Source organism: Gigantopelta aegis, chromosome 9 (assembly GCF_016097555.1).
Source record: "Gigantopelta aegis isolate Gae_Host chromosome 9, Gae_host_genome, whole genome shotgun sequence".
Lineage (NCBI taxonomy): Eukaryota > Metazoa > Mollusca > Gastropoda > Neomphalida > Peltospiridae > Gigantopelta > Gigantopelta aegis.
The window spans coordinates 69,581,478-69,603,060 of record NC_054707.1 but is presented as its reverse complement, the minus strand read 5'-3'; the positions used below and the strand labels follow the sequence as shown (position 1 = coordinate 69,603,060).

The 21,583-nt window shown below is 38.4% G+C and overlaps 2 protein-coding genes across 2 annotated transcripts in view; one reads left to right on the top strand and one right to left on the bottom strand.

Annotated features, from left to right (window-relative positions):
• LOC121382246 (bifunctional ligase/repressor BirA-like) overlaps positions 1 to 21,583 on the bottom strand; it is a 51,113-nt gene that overhangs the window by 21,708 nt on the left and 7,822 nt on the right. Inside the window, exon 2 of the mRNA XM_041511777.1 lies at positions 4,282 to 4,430. Coding sequence (XP_041367711.1) covers positions 4,282 to 4,414 — 133 coding nt within the window. The 5' untranslated portion in view covers positions 4,415 to 4,430. The remainder of the gene's footprint in view (positions 1 to 4,281; positions 4,431 to 21,583) is intronic.
• Positions 16,366 to 21,583, top strand: part of LOC121382242 (DNA polymerase delta catalytic subunit-like) — a 53,567-nt gene continuing 48,349 nt past the window's right edge. Inside the window, exon 1 of the mRNA XM_041511769.1 lies at positions 16,366 to 16,459. The gene's annotated coding sequence lies outside the window, so the exon portion shown is untranslated. The remainder of the gene's footprint in view (positions 16,460 to 21,583) is intronic.

Genomic DNA, 21,583 nt, shown 5'->3' with positions numbered 1-21,583 from the left:
AAAATCTTACAATCAAACCAATGTTAAGCTGCAACCTAATGGAGTATTAATAATTTTAAAAAAGCCTCTCAATTATTATTATGCAATCATGCTTCCTATCGACCCAGTAACCCCTACCTGATAATTTGAAGTGTTATCATGTCACTAGGAAATGACGGATGTTTGCTCACTTTTCAGGTAGATGTTTTCTCATTTTCAAACATCAATTTACGGCAATAATTTTTGAACTGCATGATTAAATGTAACATTTACACTTCCTGTAGCATTATTTTTCAATTCTCCATTATTCGCTCCCATTCAGAACTATAGCCAATGTTTTGAAGTAAACATTATGAAACAAAAAAGCAAGTAGTTTCCTGCAAAGAATGACGTCAGTCACTAGCAGCCAGTGATGTAGATCTTCTTCAGGTCACACAACAGACTTTGAAATATAATCAAAGTATTTTATTTAAAATTTGGAAACACATAACTTTTAGGTGGGCTATGCCATCCCATGATGCCTTCGGGCACCTGCTATTGGCCGACTTCTGGTAGTAGCTTCTAAACGATAAAACAAATAGTTTCTATACCGCTTTTGACTGAAACATATTACAAAAATTTAACTTGAAAGGGATTGCATGATAAAAAAAATTATCAGGTTAGTACGTTTTGATATCATGGTTATCTGGCTCGGTTCGATAACGGTATAACAGGCTCGCTGGAGCTCGCCTGTTACACCGTTATCTAAACCTCGCCAAATAACCACGATATCAAAACGTACTAACCTGATATTCTATATTTATCAAAAAAAATTTTTTACAAGCTACCCCTTCCTAAAGAGAAACACCTCTAAATTGCACTCCCATGTGACAAACTAAAACGTTTGGTTTTAATAAGGCGTCTCGTTTAGAGAGGTTCTGTTCTGTACTCAGGGTTTGAATTTCACCACGGTAATTGCCGTCGGTGCCCTCCTTACTTGCTGTTATGCCCCTAACATCTTACGGTGTCAACGGCAAGAAAAATGCTGTGCTGTCATACCTGGTTTGCCACTGCACCCTTCGGCATTTTTATTTAAAAAAATAAAACCCTGCATTTGATTATTCAGAAATGACACAAAATGTAACATGAAAAAAATCACATCTAGCGAAGTCAGGCTGCTTGTTGGCACAGTAAGTGATAGGTCAGTTATACCAGGATGTAAAACAAAACATGCTAAAATGACAATAAAAATAACATTATTTACAGCAGTTTAAGTTGACAACATTTATTTATAAATATATTCTTCGTGATTTACTCATTAGTGATTTTAAATATCATATAATATCATATCATATCTTTTCGACTTGGCAAGATGATATGTAGCATATCTGCTACATTGGGGATATAAGGAAAATGTAGCATATATACATGTATGCTACATGTTATTAACCTTGTAAAATATTATGGCATATATCTGTATCAAAAATAAACATTAAAGTCCAAGACAATAAGGTGAAATAATTTTTTTAGTCTCAGAAACTTGATAGAAAGTAAGTCGCCTTCGTGCCCCTCTTTTGAAGGAAAAGATTGCATTTGTGCCCTTCCAATTTGTCTTGGTACCCTAATTTTTTTTATTAAACCAAAGGCAACACTTGCCGTGCCCCCTTAAAAAAAAAACTATTTCGACCCATGCTGAACTGATGTTTTAAATAGAGACTGAAAAAAATGTCTGGCTTTGTGGCAACTTCCAATTTACTGAGGGTCCAGTTTTGTATATATTTCTTTATTTTAAAAGAGATATTTTTAAACTGGGAAGCAAATTCCATTTGATACACCAGTCATGGGGCACTGCATGGCTGGGATGGGAAAACCCCTAAATCAGAGAATGGGTCCACCAAGTAGATTTGATCCTAGGACCTCAAACAAGCACTCTACTGACTGAGCTAAATCCCACTCCCGCAAAGAAAAAAGAAAAAAAAAGAGAAATGTTTTCCTTAACAATGCGGGGGCGGGACATAGCCCAGTGATAACCCGCAAGTCTGATGTGCGGCCGGCCTAGGATCGATCCCCATCGGTGGGCCCATTGAGCTATTTCTCATTCCAGCCAGTGCACCACGACTGGTATATCAAAGGCTGTGGCATGTGCTATCCTGTCTGTGGGATGGTGTATATAAAAGATCCCTTGTTACTAAATGAATGAAGCAAGTTTCCTCTCTATGACTGTGTCAAAATGACCATATGTTAGACATTCAATAGCCGATGATTAATAAATCCACTGAAGGTTCAGCCACATCCATCCCGATCGCTACCTCCGACGACAAATGTTGGTTATATCAATCAGGACAGAAACAGGGTGGTTTGAATATTGGAGGCAATTTAGATTGGTGTATATTTAAACTGAGGGAATGGGGATTATTTAACTTTTTTGCATCTGTCCAAAAAACATATTTAGGAGGCTATTGCACATTAGTTAATTATTGGCACATTTTAGAATGGGCATTTGATCCCAACACTCTTTTTATTACTAGCAACAAAGGATCTTTTATTTACATATGCATATAATCCCACAGACAAGATAGTACATACCATGGTCTTTGTTACAACAGTTGTGGAGAACCAGGTGTAACTAAAAATAGCCCAATAGGCCCACTGATGAGGATCGATCCTGGCCTGATTGTACATCATGTGAGCTCTTATACCACTAGGCTATGCCCTTCCCCATACTGAATAGCATTGAGAAGTCTTTTGTTTGGCATGCACTTAAATGTCGAGAGAGATCCAAATGCATTTCACATTTTCCTTCCACTTAACAAACTCAGAATCTATCACTGTTATGCAATCCAGTACAATCACTGCCAGTGTCATGTTTTTTTTATTATCTTTGAGATCCATTTGAGATAAATTAATTGATTTCACTCATGAATACTCTTTTGATAACTTAAGTCAGTTAATTATTAACCCAAATAAGATCAAATCTGTAATGTGACGTCACAATGCATAAATAGTGTTTTTTCCCCAAGAATCTTTTTGTAACAATAGAAAATGCACAAAACTATCTGTCATTTCAGGCTGAATCCATGGTGACTAGTTACCACTATCCTTCTCTTACTGTAGGTACATGTATATGGTACTTTGGCCTCATTTTTAAAATGAATGTACCTGTATATACCACAAAGAAGAGTAGGTAGACATTGTGTGGCAACATATATACTGTTAATAGGGCCTCCACGAGTCCAAAATACTGGTCAAACTCGACCCAGATCCGAGTACCTGACACTTACACTAGATGATGATGAGATTAAGGAATAAAGTAAAATAGCATTATGCATCATATTTCCAGCACTTAACATGGATGCCAAAATCATGCCATTATATTGTATTTAGAAGAGTTGTGACGGACGGATGGCCAGTTTAAAAAGAGAAACTAGCGCATGATCACATAATTATTGTGTAACTTATATCGTTGATTATCTACTGCTGAAATGATTGTCCTACATTGTCCACTGTATTATAGTTTCTCATTGTATTCTACCTTGTACAGGTACGTACTCAAGTCCTGTGAATGGACTCGTCTTGCTAGACTCGACCCATGCCAGAGTACTCGTGAATACCCTAACTGGTAATACATACACTGTGATCATATGTGTTTAGCCTCTTGGTCATCAACCGGCCTCGGTGGCATCGTGGCAGGCCATCGGTCTACAGGCTGGTAGGTACTGGGTTCGGATCCCAGTCGAGGCATGGGATTTTTAATCCAGATACCGACTCCAAACCCTGAGTGAGTGCTCCGCAAGGCTCAATGGGTAGGTGTAAACCACTTGCACCGACCAGTGATCCATAACTGGTTCAACAAAGGCCATGGTTTGTGCGATCCTGCCTGTGGGAAGCGCAAATAAAAGATCCCTTGCTGCCTGTCGTAAAAAGAGTAGCCTATGTGGCGACAGCGGGTTTCCTCTAAAAACAGTGTCAGAATGACCATATGTTTGACGTCCAATAGCCAATGATAAGATAAAAAATCAATGTGCTCTAGCGGCGTCGTTAAATAAAACAAACTTTACTTGGTCATCAGTGCAACAGATTTTGGATTTATTATTATTATTATTAAAAATCATTATTTATTTTTTTAAAAGATGAAAATTTGGTTCTAACATTTTAGTGATAAGTAAATAAAGGTATTCATAAATTTATAATTTTAAAACAAAAATGAACACATACTTTTGGCAGGAAGGTGCCACACTACAATTTTAATAAAACAAAATCCCTTTATAAGCCTTATAGCTTGGTACAATGAGAAATCAATGGTTACAGAACTAAGAATACTACCTGACTTTGCAAGCTGCAGGGCGTCATCCATTGTAGTCTCAGTGGTTTGCTTGTAGACGACATTTCGTCCAATGTGGTCTGTTGTCAGGTGCTTCAAGAAACAGTCAACGTCAAACATCTGATGATCAGACATGGCTAATTAATTTCACCTGAAAGAAAGTGATGGAAAGCATCTATAAATTTATGATCTGCATCAACAGTTATTATTATTATTATTATTGTTACTGTTGTTTTCAAATTCAATTGATGTTATATATATAATTCTTATCTTTGTTTATAGACACCAGATTATATGGTAATGTGCAATATTATAATATTAAATTGAGTATGTACATTTAACATCCGTTAAAGGCTTTTGTAGGAGATATTGCTGGCACTACAATTTGCGATATCTCCTCAGCTGTGACATTCTCCCAGGAGATATTGCTTCTTATAATCTTGATTGGTCAAATTTTATCACTGCATTCTTATTAAAATGAAAAGAATGATAATGGATGATAAACTTGTTATCTGTGATCTATGCACAAAGCAATGTCAAATTGGCATATGGCAAAATAATGACTGATTCTATCAATCTCTATCTAGTGCCTTGTCTATAGATACTAGCACAGGATGTATCACTGTTCAGGACAAAAGAAGTGATGCAATCAGTCTGTCATACAGGAAAGGAATTAGGAATATTTGTTAAATTACATCTCACCATATATTAAAGTACAGCTATCTGATAAATCTTGATGCGTGGTTGGTCTAGGATCGATCCCCGTCTGTGAGCCCATAAAATTAGGCTATTTCTTGTTCCAGCCAGTGCACCACGACTGGTATATCAAAGGCTGTGGTATCTACTATCCTGTTTGTGGGATAGCTAGTGCATATAAAAGATCCCTTGCTACTAATGGAAATATGTAGCAGAGGGTTTCCTGTCTAAGACTAAATGTCAAAATTACCAAATGTTTGACATCCAATAGCCGATGATTAATAAATCAATGTGCTCTAGTGGTGTGCTGTAAACAAAACAAACTAACTTTCATGTTTGAAAGGCCCTTTGCATGCTCCTAAATTCAATCTGAGGAGTGCAAAATATATCACATCTCTACTTTACAGTTGTCTGACAACAGTGTAAGTATAAATTAGATGCAATCTTGTATTGCATAATAGTTGCATAATTGTGTGTAAATTGGAATAGTGCATATTAGGATGTATGTAATGGGCAATTCCATGATGAAGCGGACAAAGACTCAAAATTTAAATATCAATTATTTTAATGAATGAATGTGTTTTGTGATCAACAAGCTAAGGTTCATGGATAAAAAAGCCAAATTGTCATTGAGATTGTTGCCAAAAAGATATCACATGCTGAATAGACGCCTATTATTTTAACAAATAAATACAATAAAAGCATATTTTTTAAGGCCATAATACATAAATTATGCTTTATACAATCAAATCAGGTTGCATATATGTAATAGCATATCTAATACCTACATGTTACACCCAATGCAGTTACATAATATGATATGTTATGTTTGTAATTCTTGGTCAAATAGACCACCTGGCACAATGTAATGCGAGTAACCGAAATAGCAAATTTTTTCCTCTCTATCATTTATTTCTTATTTCTAACCAATGGCACTTGATACTTTCCTACACTAATACATACTACAGGTAGTGAAACCACAAATTTTTCACAATAGTGACATGCAACATGACACGGATACATCAAAAATTGTAACACGAGTAACCGAAAAATATGTAATGTGAGTTACCAACATTTTATTTTAATAGAACAATACCAGTGTGTGAATAATTATGCCAACATACTTCTCACTAACACCAAGTTAGTTTTAGCTGCTACTTCCGGCTAATAAGCCTAAGTACATGTATATATGTGCAATTCCAGGGTTACTCGTGTTACATTTTTACCATACTAATTCTTTTGATTTGCTCAGGATTAATAATTATACATTCAACACTTATTTTCTTTATTATATTTTATTAGTTAAATAATTAAGGTACATTATTAAAAAAAGAAAAAGTAAATATGATGATTAGTTTTCATACTGTGAATGTGTAAACATCGGTTACTCGCGTTACATGTACATGTGTACTGTACAGCTATGATAAAAGTGGATATATTGGTGTAGAGCTATGGTGTTTAGGTATCTTTATATGATAAGAGTTTTGAAATTATACAATTAATACATTTCTGGTTATCAAAATAGTTGGTTAGTCGCATTACAATTTGCCCGCTATATGGTAATGGCTAAAACCCCCCAGATTTTAATGAAAAATAAGTTTTTAAATGTCAAACTTTTATTGAGAGAAATATCAGAAAGCCACACAAATCAACTGGGTAAATACGACCAACAAATTTAAACTTAAACAAGTTAAACAATGAATAAATTAACCATTTTCAGGAATTAATGTCAATTTTTAGAAAATTGAAATTTGAATTAAACCAACACTCTAAAAAGAAGTAGAAAATTTGAAATGTCCATGACTGTTAGCAATATCATTCCACTCTGTACTGTCCTTTGAAAGAGTGAATGGCACTGAATTGAAATCATTTGTTTTCATGTGGTGCACATGTCGAATTCCAGGGAATGTAGTAGCACTTTTGAATGAGTATGTCTTCACCCTTTCAAAGGACAGTACAGAGTGGAATATAATCCCAATGCAGTACCAAATTTGCAAGATTCTGAAATCATGGTTGGCGACTAGTATGTTGTTGAATACAAGAGGACATTGTTCCCAGAAGTGATTGACATCGGCTTGCAGGAAAATGACTATCTGGTATCAGTGATGGAACCAGCAGGATGTTATTTGAAATGGCCAAACAAGAGAGACAGCATTTACTACATGAATAAGGCTCTAGACAAACCTGATATTGCCAACAGTCATGGACATTTCAAATTTTCTACTTCTTTTCTGAGTGTTTTAATTCAAATTTCAATTTTGTAAAAATTGACATTAATTCCCGAAAATGGTTAATTTATTCTAACTTGTTGTAAGTTTAAATTTGTTGGTAATATTTACCCAGTTGATTTGTGTGGCTTTCTGATGTTTCTTTCAATAAAAGTTTGACATTTAAAAACTTATTTTTCTTTAAAATCTATGGTTTTTAGCCATTACCATATAGAGGACAAATTGTAACGCGAGTAACCGTAACACGAGTAACCAACTATTTTGACAACCAAAAATGTATTAATTATACACTTTCAAAACTCTTATCATATAAAGATACCTAAACACCATAGCTATACACCAATATATCCAATTTTATCACAACTGTTACTGTATGAGACAACTTTGGATTTTAAGTGTGTTCTTTTTTAGTAATGTCCTTTTTTTGTAACACGAGTAACCAATGTTTACACATTGAAAGTATGAAAACTATTTATCATAATTAACCTAAACACCATAGCTCTACACCAATATATCCACTTTTATCATAGCTGTACAGTACACATGTACATGTAACGCGAGTAACCGATGTTTACACATTCACAGTATGAAAACTAATCATCATATTTACTTTTTCTTTTTTTAATAATGTACCTTAATTATTTAACTAATAAAATGTAATAAAGAAAATAAGTGTTGAATGTATAATTATTAATCCTGAGCAAATCCAAAGAATTAGCATGGTAAAAATGTAACATGAGTAACCGTGGAATTACCCTAATGTCAAATGATGTTATTAATAGGGTTATATCTAATCCTTTCAGGGTGTTTTGCTTATGAAGGAAAGAAATGTTTTATTTAACGACACTCGACACATTTTATTTACAGTTATAAATAATGTATCGGACATATGGTTAAGGACCACAGAGATATTGAGAGAGGAAACCCTCTGTCGCCACTTCATGGGGTACTCTTTTCGATTAGCAGCAAGGGATCTTTTATACGCATCATCCCAGACAGGATAGTACATAACACGACCTTTGTTACACCAGTTGTGGAGCACTGGCTGGAACGAGAAATAGCCCAATGGGCACACCAACAAGAGTTTTACTTATGTGACTTGAGGAACTATTACCCTGATGTGACCTGTGTTTTTACCAATATGGCACTCAACTCTTAAACCAAAGCATAGGCCTACAGATGGTCCACATCTCCCACTACTGAAACGCATTACAGTTATCTTGTATGATAAATTCAGTGACCTGACAATTGTCAACGAAGCAAGGGGAAGATAATAGAAACCATTTCATTTACACCAGGATGCCCAACTGCAGCACTCAAAACAGGCTGCCTAACAAGATGAATTATGGCTCACCAGTGAACAATTACCAAAATGCACCCACTCGGTGGAGGGGTTGGGATGGACTTTTGGTAACTTAGACGCCTTTCCACCTGTAGCCTCCAAGACCTGCAGTAAGTTAAGTGGGTGTCATCCCATTATGTCTACATCTCCATTGCAATTGGTCTTAAAGATCACAGCATTACCTGCATAATAATGGACAAGTCGGTACAATTTTTACTTGGGACGTTTGGGTGCTTAATAAATGGATCTGCTTAGAATTACACGACCAAGCTTTTATTCGTTTGGGTCTGTTAGTAATAATAATAAAATACGTAAAGTGTTTAATTATATTAACTAATATATTAAATGAGATATCTCTAATTTGTTTTGCGTTTGTTTAAAATACCTTGTGACTGATTAATAATGATGTTAAGTATTCCAGTACTATTTTAACTCATATTAATATTAAACTTGGATAACACTGACACTAATCACACAATGACATTTAAACTATTCCTCAAGTATTATTCACTAAAATGTGCATTAAAATGTAATATTTTCTAATAGTTTTATAAACTGTTATTGTTATATCTTTCTTGTTATTATGGTAAAGAAATGTTGACTAGTCCAAATGGATGTAACCGTGAGATGATTAGCGATTCACTCATTATTTTTTATAATTTTATTGTTTGACCAAATGACATGTTAACCAAATGGAAGTAAACCGTTAAGTGTAGTTTCAAGTCCGGGGTGATACGGTAACAGATGTGCTGCACTGGAATGTACTGAAATGTATTTGTTACTGTGATAATTATAGTTTTAATTTTAAACAATCAATGCCTGTGCAGTGGCGTATGATAGCAGCAAAGCATCTTCAATTACAATAATATATACCTCTGCATACTGCAATTATTAATTGTGTTAATCTATGCCATGACTACAATATATTACCGTATCTATTTTCAAGTACGTTCTCGTGAATTAATTGATTGCATATCAAAAAGGGTAATCCATGCAGCCAGCAGCAGGTTTCCTCTCTAATTATTTCTGTGGTCTTTAACCATATTTTCGAAGCCATGTTTTGTACGTCGTTAAACAAAACATTTCTGTTTTTCTTTGTAGTTTCTACTTAAAGTCTATCTAAAACATGATAATACAGCAAGAAGCTGGTAATACACAATAGATGTTTGTTTTCCTCAATAATATTTCTCTATATTTTGTTCCTTTTATACAAATCTAGCTAGTAATATTGGTAATTATATCATTGCATTCCTTGCACATAAAAAATGTTAGTTTAGACCAAAGAATTGCAATCCTAGGTCGCATGGGTGCTGAGATATTGGTACTAATAATTTTTATGGGGGCCATCTTGAAAATCCAATTTAGGCACCATAATGTAATTTGGGCAAGTGGTTCATATTGAAACTTGAAAATTGTGGCACTGGGCAACTTGTGGTTGGAATTTGATGCTTTTATCTGGAACGTCTACATCGTTTACTGGGCTGCTTGAAAGATATACTCAATACGATCGTCATTTTAATGACGTCATTTGAGCATGTTCCCCCACTAGAATTCTTGGCGATTTTAACCTGTTAGATAGTTAGGACATATGCTATCAATAAATAACAAAATTAGCTGGTAGTTGCCACTTGGCCTCAATCTGCACGCCTATAGCTGTAATACGAATAATTGTTGTTCCGCCATATTTTCTTTCAATATTTTTTATTTCCCAAGATGCAAGATAAATTTAATTTTTTATGTTATGGTACAAAATGAGTTCCAATGATGGTACGAAATGACTTTTTGCAAGGGTACGAAATGAATATATTTGTTTTTTTACAAAAAATGGCTAATAAAATTTGCAAGTGGCTAAAATTATGGCTAAGCTATTTTCTATCTTTTAATGTGAACAAACGGTTACATAATCTATACGACACCTCAAACAATAATACCAAATATTCAATTTACTAAAGGCGATCTCGCGACCGATAATGAGAAACGGTGTCATCCAGAATAGGCCTATTGCGTAATGATGTTTGCTTATTTCATGAAAGAAAAGTCTGAAAGATCTGTAGCTTGTCATTTTAACTTTATAAAGTTTTTGAACCAAAGTGAAAAAACACCAAAAAAAAAACCCGAACCGATCAGGTCATAGGGTTTTACGTGCACATTCAGAACAGCCGGCCTTGGCCGGCTCCTCCGTCCATGACAGGAAAGGTGGGGGGAGGGGAGAGGAGGGACCGCCTGCACTGGCAGATGCAAGGGAGCACCAGCAGCCCGATCAAATCGGTAGCAGGCGGGTGGGGTCCCTAGGTTGCCCATAGGGCCCTTATAAAGAGCCTAACCGCTTCTGGTCGTGGCATCACCAGAACCAATAATGCGTGTCATTTTAAATACACATGCTAGTTCAGGGCCAAAAGACACAGGCCTACTAACTTTCCGGAATTTTCATCATGTACTCGGAATTCCGGAATTGATGCCAAATATCCGGATTTTTTTTCCAAATTCACTCTAAGTGTTTTGGGGTTTTTTAAGCAACTAATTCTTATTACATTCTACATTCTTAGAATTAAATATCTGTATCACTCATTTCAACCTGAGCTCCGTTTTGTCTAGTTTTGTGTCATTACAAAGGCTGCAGGCGTGTCTATTGTGAACAGCCGACCAATGAAAATGTCGAGTAAACTGAAACAATATATGAAATATTTTGTTTCTTATATTTTATACTCGAATAGTTTATGTATTAATTTTAAAGATATTTTAAATATCAAATTATTGCCTTATATTCCTACGGAGCAGGCATCGGTTCTATGGCGACGTATGCAATTTGGGGACCAGACAACTCGGACCCATGGACAACTCGGCCTCGGGGCCGAGCTGTCCGAGACAAATCGGCCCCGAGTTATTGATACGGGTTCATTGATACTTGCGGAAAGCGGCTATATGTCGAAATCAGATTTTCAAGTAGCAGAATTGAACAGTTTATCCTAGTATTTCTCAATCAATACAGTATTCATATGCCAAAGCAGTAAAATTACGACAGTATTACAGGTGCGGTGTTGCCATCGTGAACAAACGTCGCAGCGTAATGCATGTTGTCTGGGTCGAACTTCATTGGAACAAAAGGAACACGGATATGTCGGCATTTTGTTGGAAAGTAATATTAGAAAGTGATAAGTCCAATAATTCGGACGGTTATATACATTATTTGAAAATGGCATCATGCTCACCAATTGGAATTACTGGACTGGACTGGAAACTCTATTAACGTGCCCCTATCCACGAAGGTTCAGGCACGCCCACCACGGATTTAGCCTCTGACTTCGCCAGTGACTAACTCCGGAGCAGGAGGGGGGGGGGGGGGGGGGGTAAGTTTGAGGTGGGCGGAATTTGGAAAAAAGCCATTTAGTAAGGTCAACGCGAGCGCGGACCAAATAGCAGACACTTCGCAAACTTGAAGTACACCGAGTGGGAGCCGTGCTCTGATTGGCTGAATTTCGATTCCTCGTGAAGCCTGTATTTTACCTAAGTCTACAAAGAGTAACTGCATCCAAATACATGTCCGGACTCTAAAATTTAACCCAAAATAGTTAAGACTGCTCAGCCAAAAGGTTTTTAAGGTGATTTTGAGCAACTGAACGGGCGCCAAAGTAAAATGCGTTAGACTACTTATAAAAAAATAAACATAAGAATTTTGAACTGCTTCCAAAACGTTTAAAGTCTAACTAGCCCAAAAAAGAGGTTGATACCTGTCCTAGGAAAGGTTGGCGCTGCAGGACTCATGGAGAGTTGATGGTCGGTTCAGGTTTGAAGTGGGGAAGGTTGTCCTGTAGCAGGTCGAGATTTCTTTTGAGTGCTCCCTTGTAAATTCCCCGGAGTACGATCTTAAGGATGCGATGAATCGTAGAGTTGGGCATCTCTCGGGTCAGGTGACCTTGCCTGTAGAGACCGTCCTGTTGCGCAATCACAATTAGGTCTTTGCTGTATTCGCCCATGCCATATTGCAGTTGGTATTTTCCTTGTCCCGTGGGTAGATGACGCCAGTGATCATCTGACCAACATTGCGACATCAGGAGTGAGGTGTCAGAGAAGTCTCCGATGACCGCACCCCGGTACTTGGCTGGTAGCTGGTTGCAGACGAGCGACCACTTAGAGGAGTCTGACGGTTCCGGTTCCGGTTCGGGCGCCGACGAAACCTTTTCAGGTCGCCTGGTCGCTGTAGCAACAACAACAGTCGGAGGTGCTAGTGGACTGGCAGGGGGCTCAGTGATAACCACATGTCCTGTGTCCGTATCCACCGGTGGGTCGACAGGAGGAATCGCCACTGTCAGTTGAGCTGACAGCTTAGACTCCCCCTGGTCCGCTCCTGGCGAGTGTTTGGGTCGAGTCACGGCGGGCTGTTGTACAGAATGATCCGCCACCGGGTTTGGGTCACCCTGAGTCGCTCCTGCTGGTCTCGTCCGCTGTTTTGAAACAGGAGGGACTGCCCCTGGCGGTTGAGCCGCCAAGTTAGGTCCCCCCTGAGACGTCTTCGGTCGCCGCCTCCTTGGTCTTCCATACGCTGTAGGTGAAGTAGCTCCGTAACATAGTGTTACCGTAGCGTTGTCCCCGTTGTGTTCGATGCGGTATTTGGCTAATGAGCCAAATTCACGCAGTACAGCTCCCAGGGTGGGGGGGGGGGGGGGGGGGGGAGAGAAAAATCACCACCTTCTCGCAGAACAACTTCATTGTTCGAAAGTCAGCTTGGGTATGATTGGAATTACTTCTTAAAAGCAAGAAGTCAGGAGGCTATATCCGCGAGTGTTGTTACAACGATAAATAACTTTTGCATGTTTTTTCTGGGATCATCTCCAATGTTTAGGTCACTGATTGTAGAACAAAAACAAATTATTCGAACAGAGGAAACTATCTTCAAAGATAAATGGATCAGCAATTTATCAATCCGACATGACACTTCGTTTCGGGACGTTTATGTTAAGGTGAGACTAATTCAAAACTAAAAAAAAAAACACTCTTTTATTTCTGTGAGAATACTTTAATTTAAAAAACAACACTTGTTCAACAATATTTTTCAACAATATACAATATTGTGCATGTGCCGAGTCGTCTCTGGACTCCGGGCCGAGTTGTCTTGAGGTGGGCCGAGTTGTCTCAGAACTATGGGCCGAGCTGGCTCGACGTGGGCCGAGTTGTCTGGGCCGAGTTGTCCACGGGTCCGAGTTGTCTGGCATTCTGCAATTTTGCCACCGTGGATGAAAACATGAATATATAAAGAAACGCTACGATCGTACAAAAAAACCCCACAACCCGAACCGACAGTTGTCTTCTTTCCATTGGCTTTCACGTGCAACATTTGACTAAATAATATTTGGCCACCACTAATCCATTATATGACGTATCCATGACATTAATATACATACCGATATTATTTTATTCACGTAAGTTTAAAGGGATACACCCTAGTTACGGCGTTGTTTTTCGCTATTAAACCCCATTTTTCACAAATAAAATTGCACTTTACTTACATTTTATTATTTAGAATACACATTTCCATTCACCTGAAGTGCTTTTTGGTAATTCTGATGTTTGTAAAACCACGAAATGCATTTTTTGCATTTTTTCACAAGACGTGCTGTCGAGAAAAAACCGTTAAGCAAGCGAGGTCCAATCTATTTTTTGAGGGAATCTTCCTGTGTAAACGTCACAGATGTTGGTATACCACGTGACCGTTATCATTTTGGTTCGGTTTGTTTTCTCGTGCACAGTTCGCGCAATCAACATCCGATTTGTTGTTGTTCATTTGTGAGATTTTTCTTCGCAGTTCGTGAACATTTTCAGTAACAATAAAGTTCAGACAAGTAAGTGTCTCAATACAAAACGTTACAAACCCTTAAAACCAATAATTTTGCTAAGTTTTACGATATCTGGAGAGGGGATACAACCAGAACAGAACAGTTGGAACATGTCCAGGAGAGGTGAAAAGAACGCACCCCAAGTCTGTGCGCACTCTGTGAAATTTGTAGTGACGTAGGCATTGTTGTGCTTCGAGCGACATCTACCGGTGACATCAGAATACTAACTTTCAAAATTATTTCAAGCAATTGGGACATGGGGATTCCCATGGTATTTATCGATATAAGACCTGCTTTTTCACTCCATTTGATAAAAAACTTGATCTAAGTGTGTTAAAGGTTTGTAGATTAACCAAATTATAATTTATTTTATTTTATGGATGGAACTAGGGTGTGCGGCTTTAATAACACAAACAAAAATTGTACACTGGCTCCACAAAAGTGTTAGGTCTCACTACACAGATGTCATCTGCCATTGAAACCCATGTTAAACTGCCCAACTTCAAGCGAAGATTGCCTATAGAACATACACCGTTGCAAACATACGTTATATAAGCATTTATTTTCACTCCAAAATTGAGAACATTTCCGTCTCATTTTTTTGCTATATGGCCGCATCTGGCTGTAGTACTGGTCCGAACAGGTGGTTCATTAACCGATTCACTCCGGCTGTCACTTGCGCTATATACCCATGTCCCAAAAGGTCGATGCACAATATTACAAAATAACATGGGCAAAATACAGCCAGAAGGCTTACCATTAAACATACATGTTGTTTTAATTCTTCACCATTTCCTAGAAGTGAATATGTGAACCATAACATGTGTCCCAATTAGGAACTATAGTGGACCGTGATCAATGAACTGTCACCCGGAAGTGATCTGTGTAGTGAGACCTTACTGTAATAGTAATGTATGCGTAATGCAAAACAGCAGCCAGTCTTAATGTGGGTTTCTACACGTTTCGTTCCCGAACCAGTTCGCCACAAATCAATTCGACCCCACTACATGCATATGATGAAATAGTGCATATATGGCAGTGTACCTACATAAAAATAACATAGGTCCCAAGTTTGTTTGTCACTTTATTGCTAATCTGTAGGTGGGAGTCTTAAACTGTAATAGAATATTTGCTAATAAAGTGGGTTTTTTTGGTGTGCACTTATTGATGATTTTTGGTGTGTGTAGGTGAAAGGGGTGGTGGTGGTTCTTTTTATGAGGAAGTTCCAATTCACATATAAATAACGATATACTCATTTGTATTGTCATTTTGCAAATATATATCAAACATGACATTTTTCACACTGTTTAAAATTACTTTTATAAAAATGACGTTTTTGCTCACTTTAAATTATTGTTCTGAAAAGGGTGTTCGCGCACATAAAAATTAAAATATCAGAAAATTCCGGAAAAATATTTCTATTAGGTTGGTCGCCCTGAAGATAAGTAGGCTATCCTTGGCCGAGTTCAGCCAAACCGAGCAAAACGAAATGTCTGCTAGACTGGTTTATGCGCTTCACGTTAAAGGGACATTCCTGATTTTACTGCAAGTTTTAAGCTGTTATTGACTAACAGAGACTTTTTAACGATTGTAATTACATATCAAATATATTTTTCTGCATATAATATTAGTGGCTGTATATTAAACGTGTTTCTGGTCGTTCTAATATTTGTACTAGGTTAAATTTCATTTTATTTCCTAAAAAAGTTAATTTTTTCGTACGTACGAAATTATTTGAAGACAAAATCCAGTTTGGGCTTCTTACAAATATTAAAACGACCAGAAACACATTGAATACACAGACACTAATATTATAAACTAGAAAATATATCTAATATGCACGTTTAATCGTACCAATATTTTATTAGTCGGAAATATCTTACAATGCAGCAAACTCAGGAATGTCCCAAATAAACCAAATGGCCACGTCAGTAACCAATCAAACAGTTCGCGAACGTTAGGAATACGTTCGTTGGCTGAACTTAGAACTGCTGTCAGTGTGCTTGACAGTTAGCCGAGCACCACTCTCGACTAGGACCCGGATCAGGATAGACGTTGGAGCAAGCTTGTACTGTGGACTAAGGTAAGTGAAATAATTTTCTTGTTAGCATTTAATTTTGAGATATTGTATTTTCATTTAATTTACTACGTAATTGCATTGTAGTTTTCTGTTGTTATTGAATCCATGTTTTAGGTGTTACGCTGCATAGTAGTTATTTAACATATCCCTCTAGTCAAACCAACTCTTCCTAAACTTGCATTACATTTCATAAACAACTGAAATAAAAAATGGAATCCATTGTTTCGAGTCTTAACGTTAGCCAGGAACAAGGGCTTAGCCCAAACATTCCCGAGAGTTTTAATAAAATACGTGTTGAAGTAGAGACAAGTATAGCAATGTAGCAACGGACTCCCCTGGGTTGCCCCCCCCCCCCCCCCCCCCCCCACCATCACCCACGACCACCAAACCACGGGACGCCGACTTGGAGGCGAACCCCGTTGGCACGGCTACTACCAAAAACATAGCCATTGATTTCGAGTGGAGTTTATACCCACATGCCCAAAACTTAGGGTCGTAGATCATGCCATTAAACTGACATTCAAATCAGTTAGGGATGGAGACTCCAACACCCCTAGAAGCTCGTCTAAAAGGAAAGGGGCCCACAACCTTAGTGCAGAAGTTAGTTCGGACGGGGAAATCCACCCAGTGGTAGCCTTAAAAAAAACAAATTCTAGGGTTTAGCAAAAAAACCAACAACAACAAAAACAAACAAACAAAACAAAAACATGTCTAAATTGGGCACTTAAAAGAGCTAGAAAATCTAATAAACCCACGCCATCACCCATGGCTGAAAGGATTTCTGGACTTAGAAAAAGTGTTGTTTAACGGTACAAACCCAACCCTGTACTAGTACATCTACTGGCAACAAGCAATCGAGGCCATACAGGAGAAAAACAACCAAAACAAAAACGTTACTGATGTAATCTTCCATTCGCGACTGGCTAACGGTGAGACATTCATTAAAATTTGATATTAATAATAGAACTTCCATTAAAGAAATGTAGGGGTAAAGTTAAGGCTATACAAGAACACCGCGCTAGACCCAGTCCTTCAAAAACATAAAACAGCTATTACTAATAAACATAAAACAGATTTACTTAGATCAACTTTTTGCAAAAACAATAGTAATGAAAATTCCCCCAAGAAATTTTCAGAAAAATTAACTACCGTAAATATAATTCTCTTCCAACCAACAACTCAACAGTCAAAAACCAACCAGATAATAATGACCTAGAATATAAATTATAACCAACCACTAACGCTAATAGAACATAAATCAGCACTTAAAGCTAAGAAAAGTACGGCCACCGGCCCAGATAAAATTAGTTATAACTTACTCAAACACTTCCTCCCAAATAGTTACAGACCGATAACACTCACGTCTGACGTGTAAAACTTTAGAAACAATTATCGATAAACGTCTGAATAACTTTCTTACTGAAAATAACTTAATAACGAATGTTCAGAGTGGTTTCAGGACCAAACACTCAACTATAGACCAAATAGTCCGGTTACAAAATTCAATTAACGATGCTTTTAGGAAATCACATCCGGTATGCGCTGTATTTGTCGACAGAGAAAGCCTTTGACATTATGTGGCGCCAAGACTTATTAACTAAGCTTAACGATAAAGGTATTAAAGGTAATATGTTTAATTTCATTAATAATTTTATTCATAATATATCTATTTCAGTTACGAGTTAATGGTCAATATTCAGATATGACAGAAATTATAAATGGTATTCCACAAGGTTCAGTTCTCTCTCCAACTTTGTTTAATATCTTCATTAATGATATCACTACTGCACTTAATGCTAATGAAAAAGTAGGTCAGGCATCTCCACTAAATACTGCTCTGTTTGTTGACGATTGTGCTTTCTGGCGAACCGGTAAAGATAATTCTCATCTTTAAAAAACCCAAAATGCAATCAGATATAGATAGATTAAATAAATGTGCTATAAACTGGGGCATTAAGCTTTCAGCAACGAAGACCGTCTATATGCTCTTTGATAAAACAAAAAACCCAGATAAATTTCTACTTAAATCAGGTGACACCTTAATACCGCGAGTCTCACAATTTTGATTTGAGGTGTATTATTTGACTCTCAACTAACTTTTAAACGTCATAGAACTAGTATAATTAAAAATACAAAACAAACTCTCAATCTACTTAGAGCCATCCCAGATACCAGCTGCGGGGTACAAACTGAGGCAATGCTTATATGGTTTACAAAGCATGCATTCTCTCCAGGATAGACTATGGAGCCCAGGCCTATAGTTGCGCTTCTCCAGCGCTGTTAAATAAACTAGACATTATCCAAAACAAGGCTCTAAGAATAATAGCTAGGGTACCAGGTAATACTAGTGGGAAAAGTTTAGAAGTAGAATTCAACGTCATGCCATTAGAATATCGTCGCAAACTTCAACTTCTTAAATACCACTTAAAACTCCATTCCTAAATATCAATCATCCAGTACAGGATCTTATGCCAAAAGAAAGCCGATCCGACCAAACTCCTAAACCTAACCTCAACCTCATTGATTATTTTGCTACCCAGGCCAGTAAAATAGAAATACAAGTAGGTGTAGACAATACGCCAGTGGCAATGTACCATGTCAATCAGCCTATCGACTGCCATACTCCATATTTAATTAAACAGACACATGATAAAACTCCTTTTCCACCCTTTAAAGCTGCAGTGTGGAATATTTTTATTAGTTAAGCATTTAGAATAGATGATCCAATTCTGTTTGGTACATAAAAGGCCCACCACATCGCTATAGTTTCGCAATGCTCGCTTATCTACATTATCTAGGTCAACTGCAAACCCAATGGCCAGCTTGTTTTTCTTCAATTAGCGGGACGCCAGTAGAACTGGGAATTTACGCGATTTGCGCAGGCGCCGAGCTTCTCACGTGATTTTGAACAAATTTAACTGTGTTGATTGAGGGGTCGTCTCATACCTCCAAAATATATTTATATCCATAGAGGTATATGGTACAATACCTTTCCAGGGGTCGGTGGGGGATTTGCCTTGAAATTTTGACAGTGACCAGCGGTTGGCATACGCGTTACATGTAAGGGGGTGTTAATAATTACGTAACGCTCTAGGGGTAGAGGAAGAGGGCATGTACGATATACGTAACATTTATGAAGACTATATGTTATTTCTATTCATTACTTAGACCTACAAATGTGGTCTTTTTTTAAATGCGCGGTCGGCCTAGGATCGATCCCCATCGGCGGGATTGTTCCAGCCAGTGCGCCATGACTGGTATATAAAAGGCCATGGTATGTGATATCCTGTCTGTGGGATGGTACATATAAATGATCCCTTGCTAAAAAAAAAAATATATATATACTCTTCAAAAGAAGAAACGCAAAACCACATTGTCGTAACATTTGGAGAATTGATTTAATTATTGAATGGTAAGTCCGATAATTACCAAATGTTGCAGGATTGTTCACAATTCACTCTAGTCCATTGTGAGTAAGTGATAGGACACACCACCAAGGTCAAGGTCATCTGGAGTCAATACCGGGTGTGGCCTCCGCGTGTGTTGACAACTGCCTGGCACCGCCTGCCCATTGAAGCAACCAGAGTACGGATGACGTCCCGGGGGATGGTGGCCCACTCGGCCTGCAAGGCTGCTGCCAGCTCGGGCAGGGTCTGGGGCTGTGGTTGTCGCTGTCGGAGGCGTCGGTCCAACTCGTCCCATAGATGCTCAATTGGGTTCAAATCCGGTGATATCGATGGCCAAGGAAGGACATTAATGTTGTTGTTCTGTAGGAAAGCCGTTGTGAGACGTGCTGTGTGAGGCCTGGCGTTGTCTTGTTGGAACACTGCGTTGGCGTTGGCCATAACTGGAACGATGTGTGGCCGGAGGATCTGGTCAATGTAGCCCTGTGCATTCAGGTTGCCCTGCACGTGGACCAGGTCAGTTCTGCCAGTGTGTGAGATGGCTGCCCATACCATGACACTACCCCCGCCGAATCTGTCCACTTCCTGCACGCAGTTTGCCGCATAACGTTCACCACGACGCCTATACACGCGACATTTTCCATCATGACGTCGGAGTAGAAATCGGGACTCGTCACTGAACCACACCTGTCTCCATCGCAGTTGAGGCCATTGTCGATGAATCTGGCACCACTGCAGTCGGAGTCGACGGTGTTGTGGTGTTAAGATGACACCTCGAACTGGACGTCTGGCACGAATTCCTACCTCACGTAGGCGGTTCCGTACGGTCTGGTCGGATATCCTGCGCAAACCTGGTATTGCTGCGGCTGTGGAGGTGGCAGTAGTCAATCGTTCCCGAAGGTGGCGTACCCGGATGTAGCGGTCCTGCCCGGGGGTAGTGACCCGTGGTCGACCGGATCTAGGGAGGTCACGTGTTGATCCATGTTGCTGGTAACGGTCCCACAGTCTGGAGATGGTGCTTGGGGACACATGGAATGCCCTGGCAACGGCCGTTCTGGATTCGCCTGCGTCTAGTCGGCCGATGGCATTGTTTCTCTGCGGTTCACTGAGACGTGGCATGTCCTGGATTGTCAACTGTCGGCCAGATACAGAGGCCAGGCAAGCGAACACCCTGCACTTTTATACTGTCGGTGTTCATGTTGCACGTGCAGACAACGCACGTGCAGTGGTGACATGGTTTGCACGTGGCTGCGTTTTTGCGAATATTCTCATTTTGGAACTTTACTGTACAGTAGCTGCGTTTTATCGAATGTAACCGTGGGAATGTGTTTGGGACATGCATTGACCTTATATTCACAAAGCATGAACCGGTAGGAAACATAAAATCGGAGTTATAACCCATTTGTACCCTTTTGCGTTTCTTTTTTTGAAGAGTATATATATTTTTTAAATGTAGCGGGTTTCCAAGGCACGTGTGCAGGGATTTCAGCAGGGTTGGGGGTTATAGACTGCGTTGAGCGAAGTTTATATGGGGCCATGTTCCCCCAGAAAATATATTTCATTTTTGTTTTTATTTTGGTCAGAGAAGGGTTTCGACCCCCAATACTCTCACCCCTGCACATGCACCCGTTTCCTCTCTTAGATTATATGTCAAAATTACCAAACGTTTGACATCCAAAAGCAGATGATTATTAAATCAATATGCTCTAACACTAATGTCGTT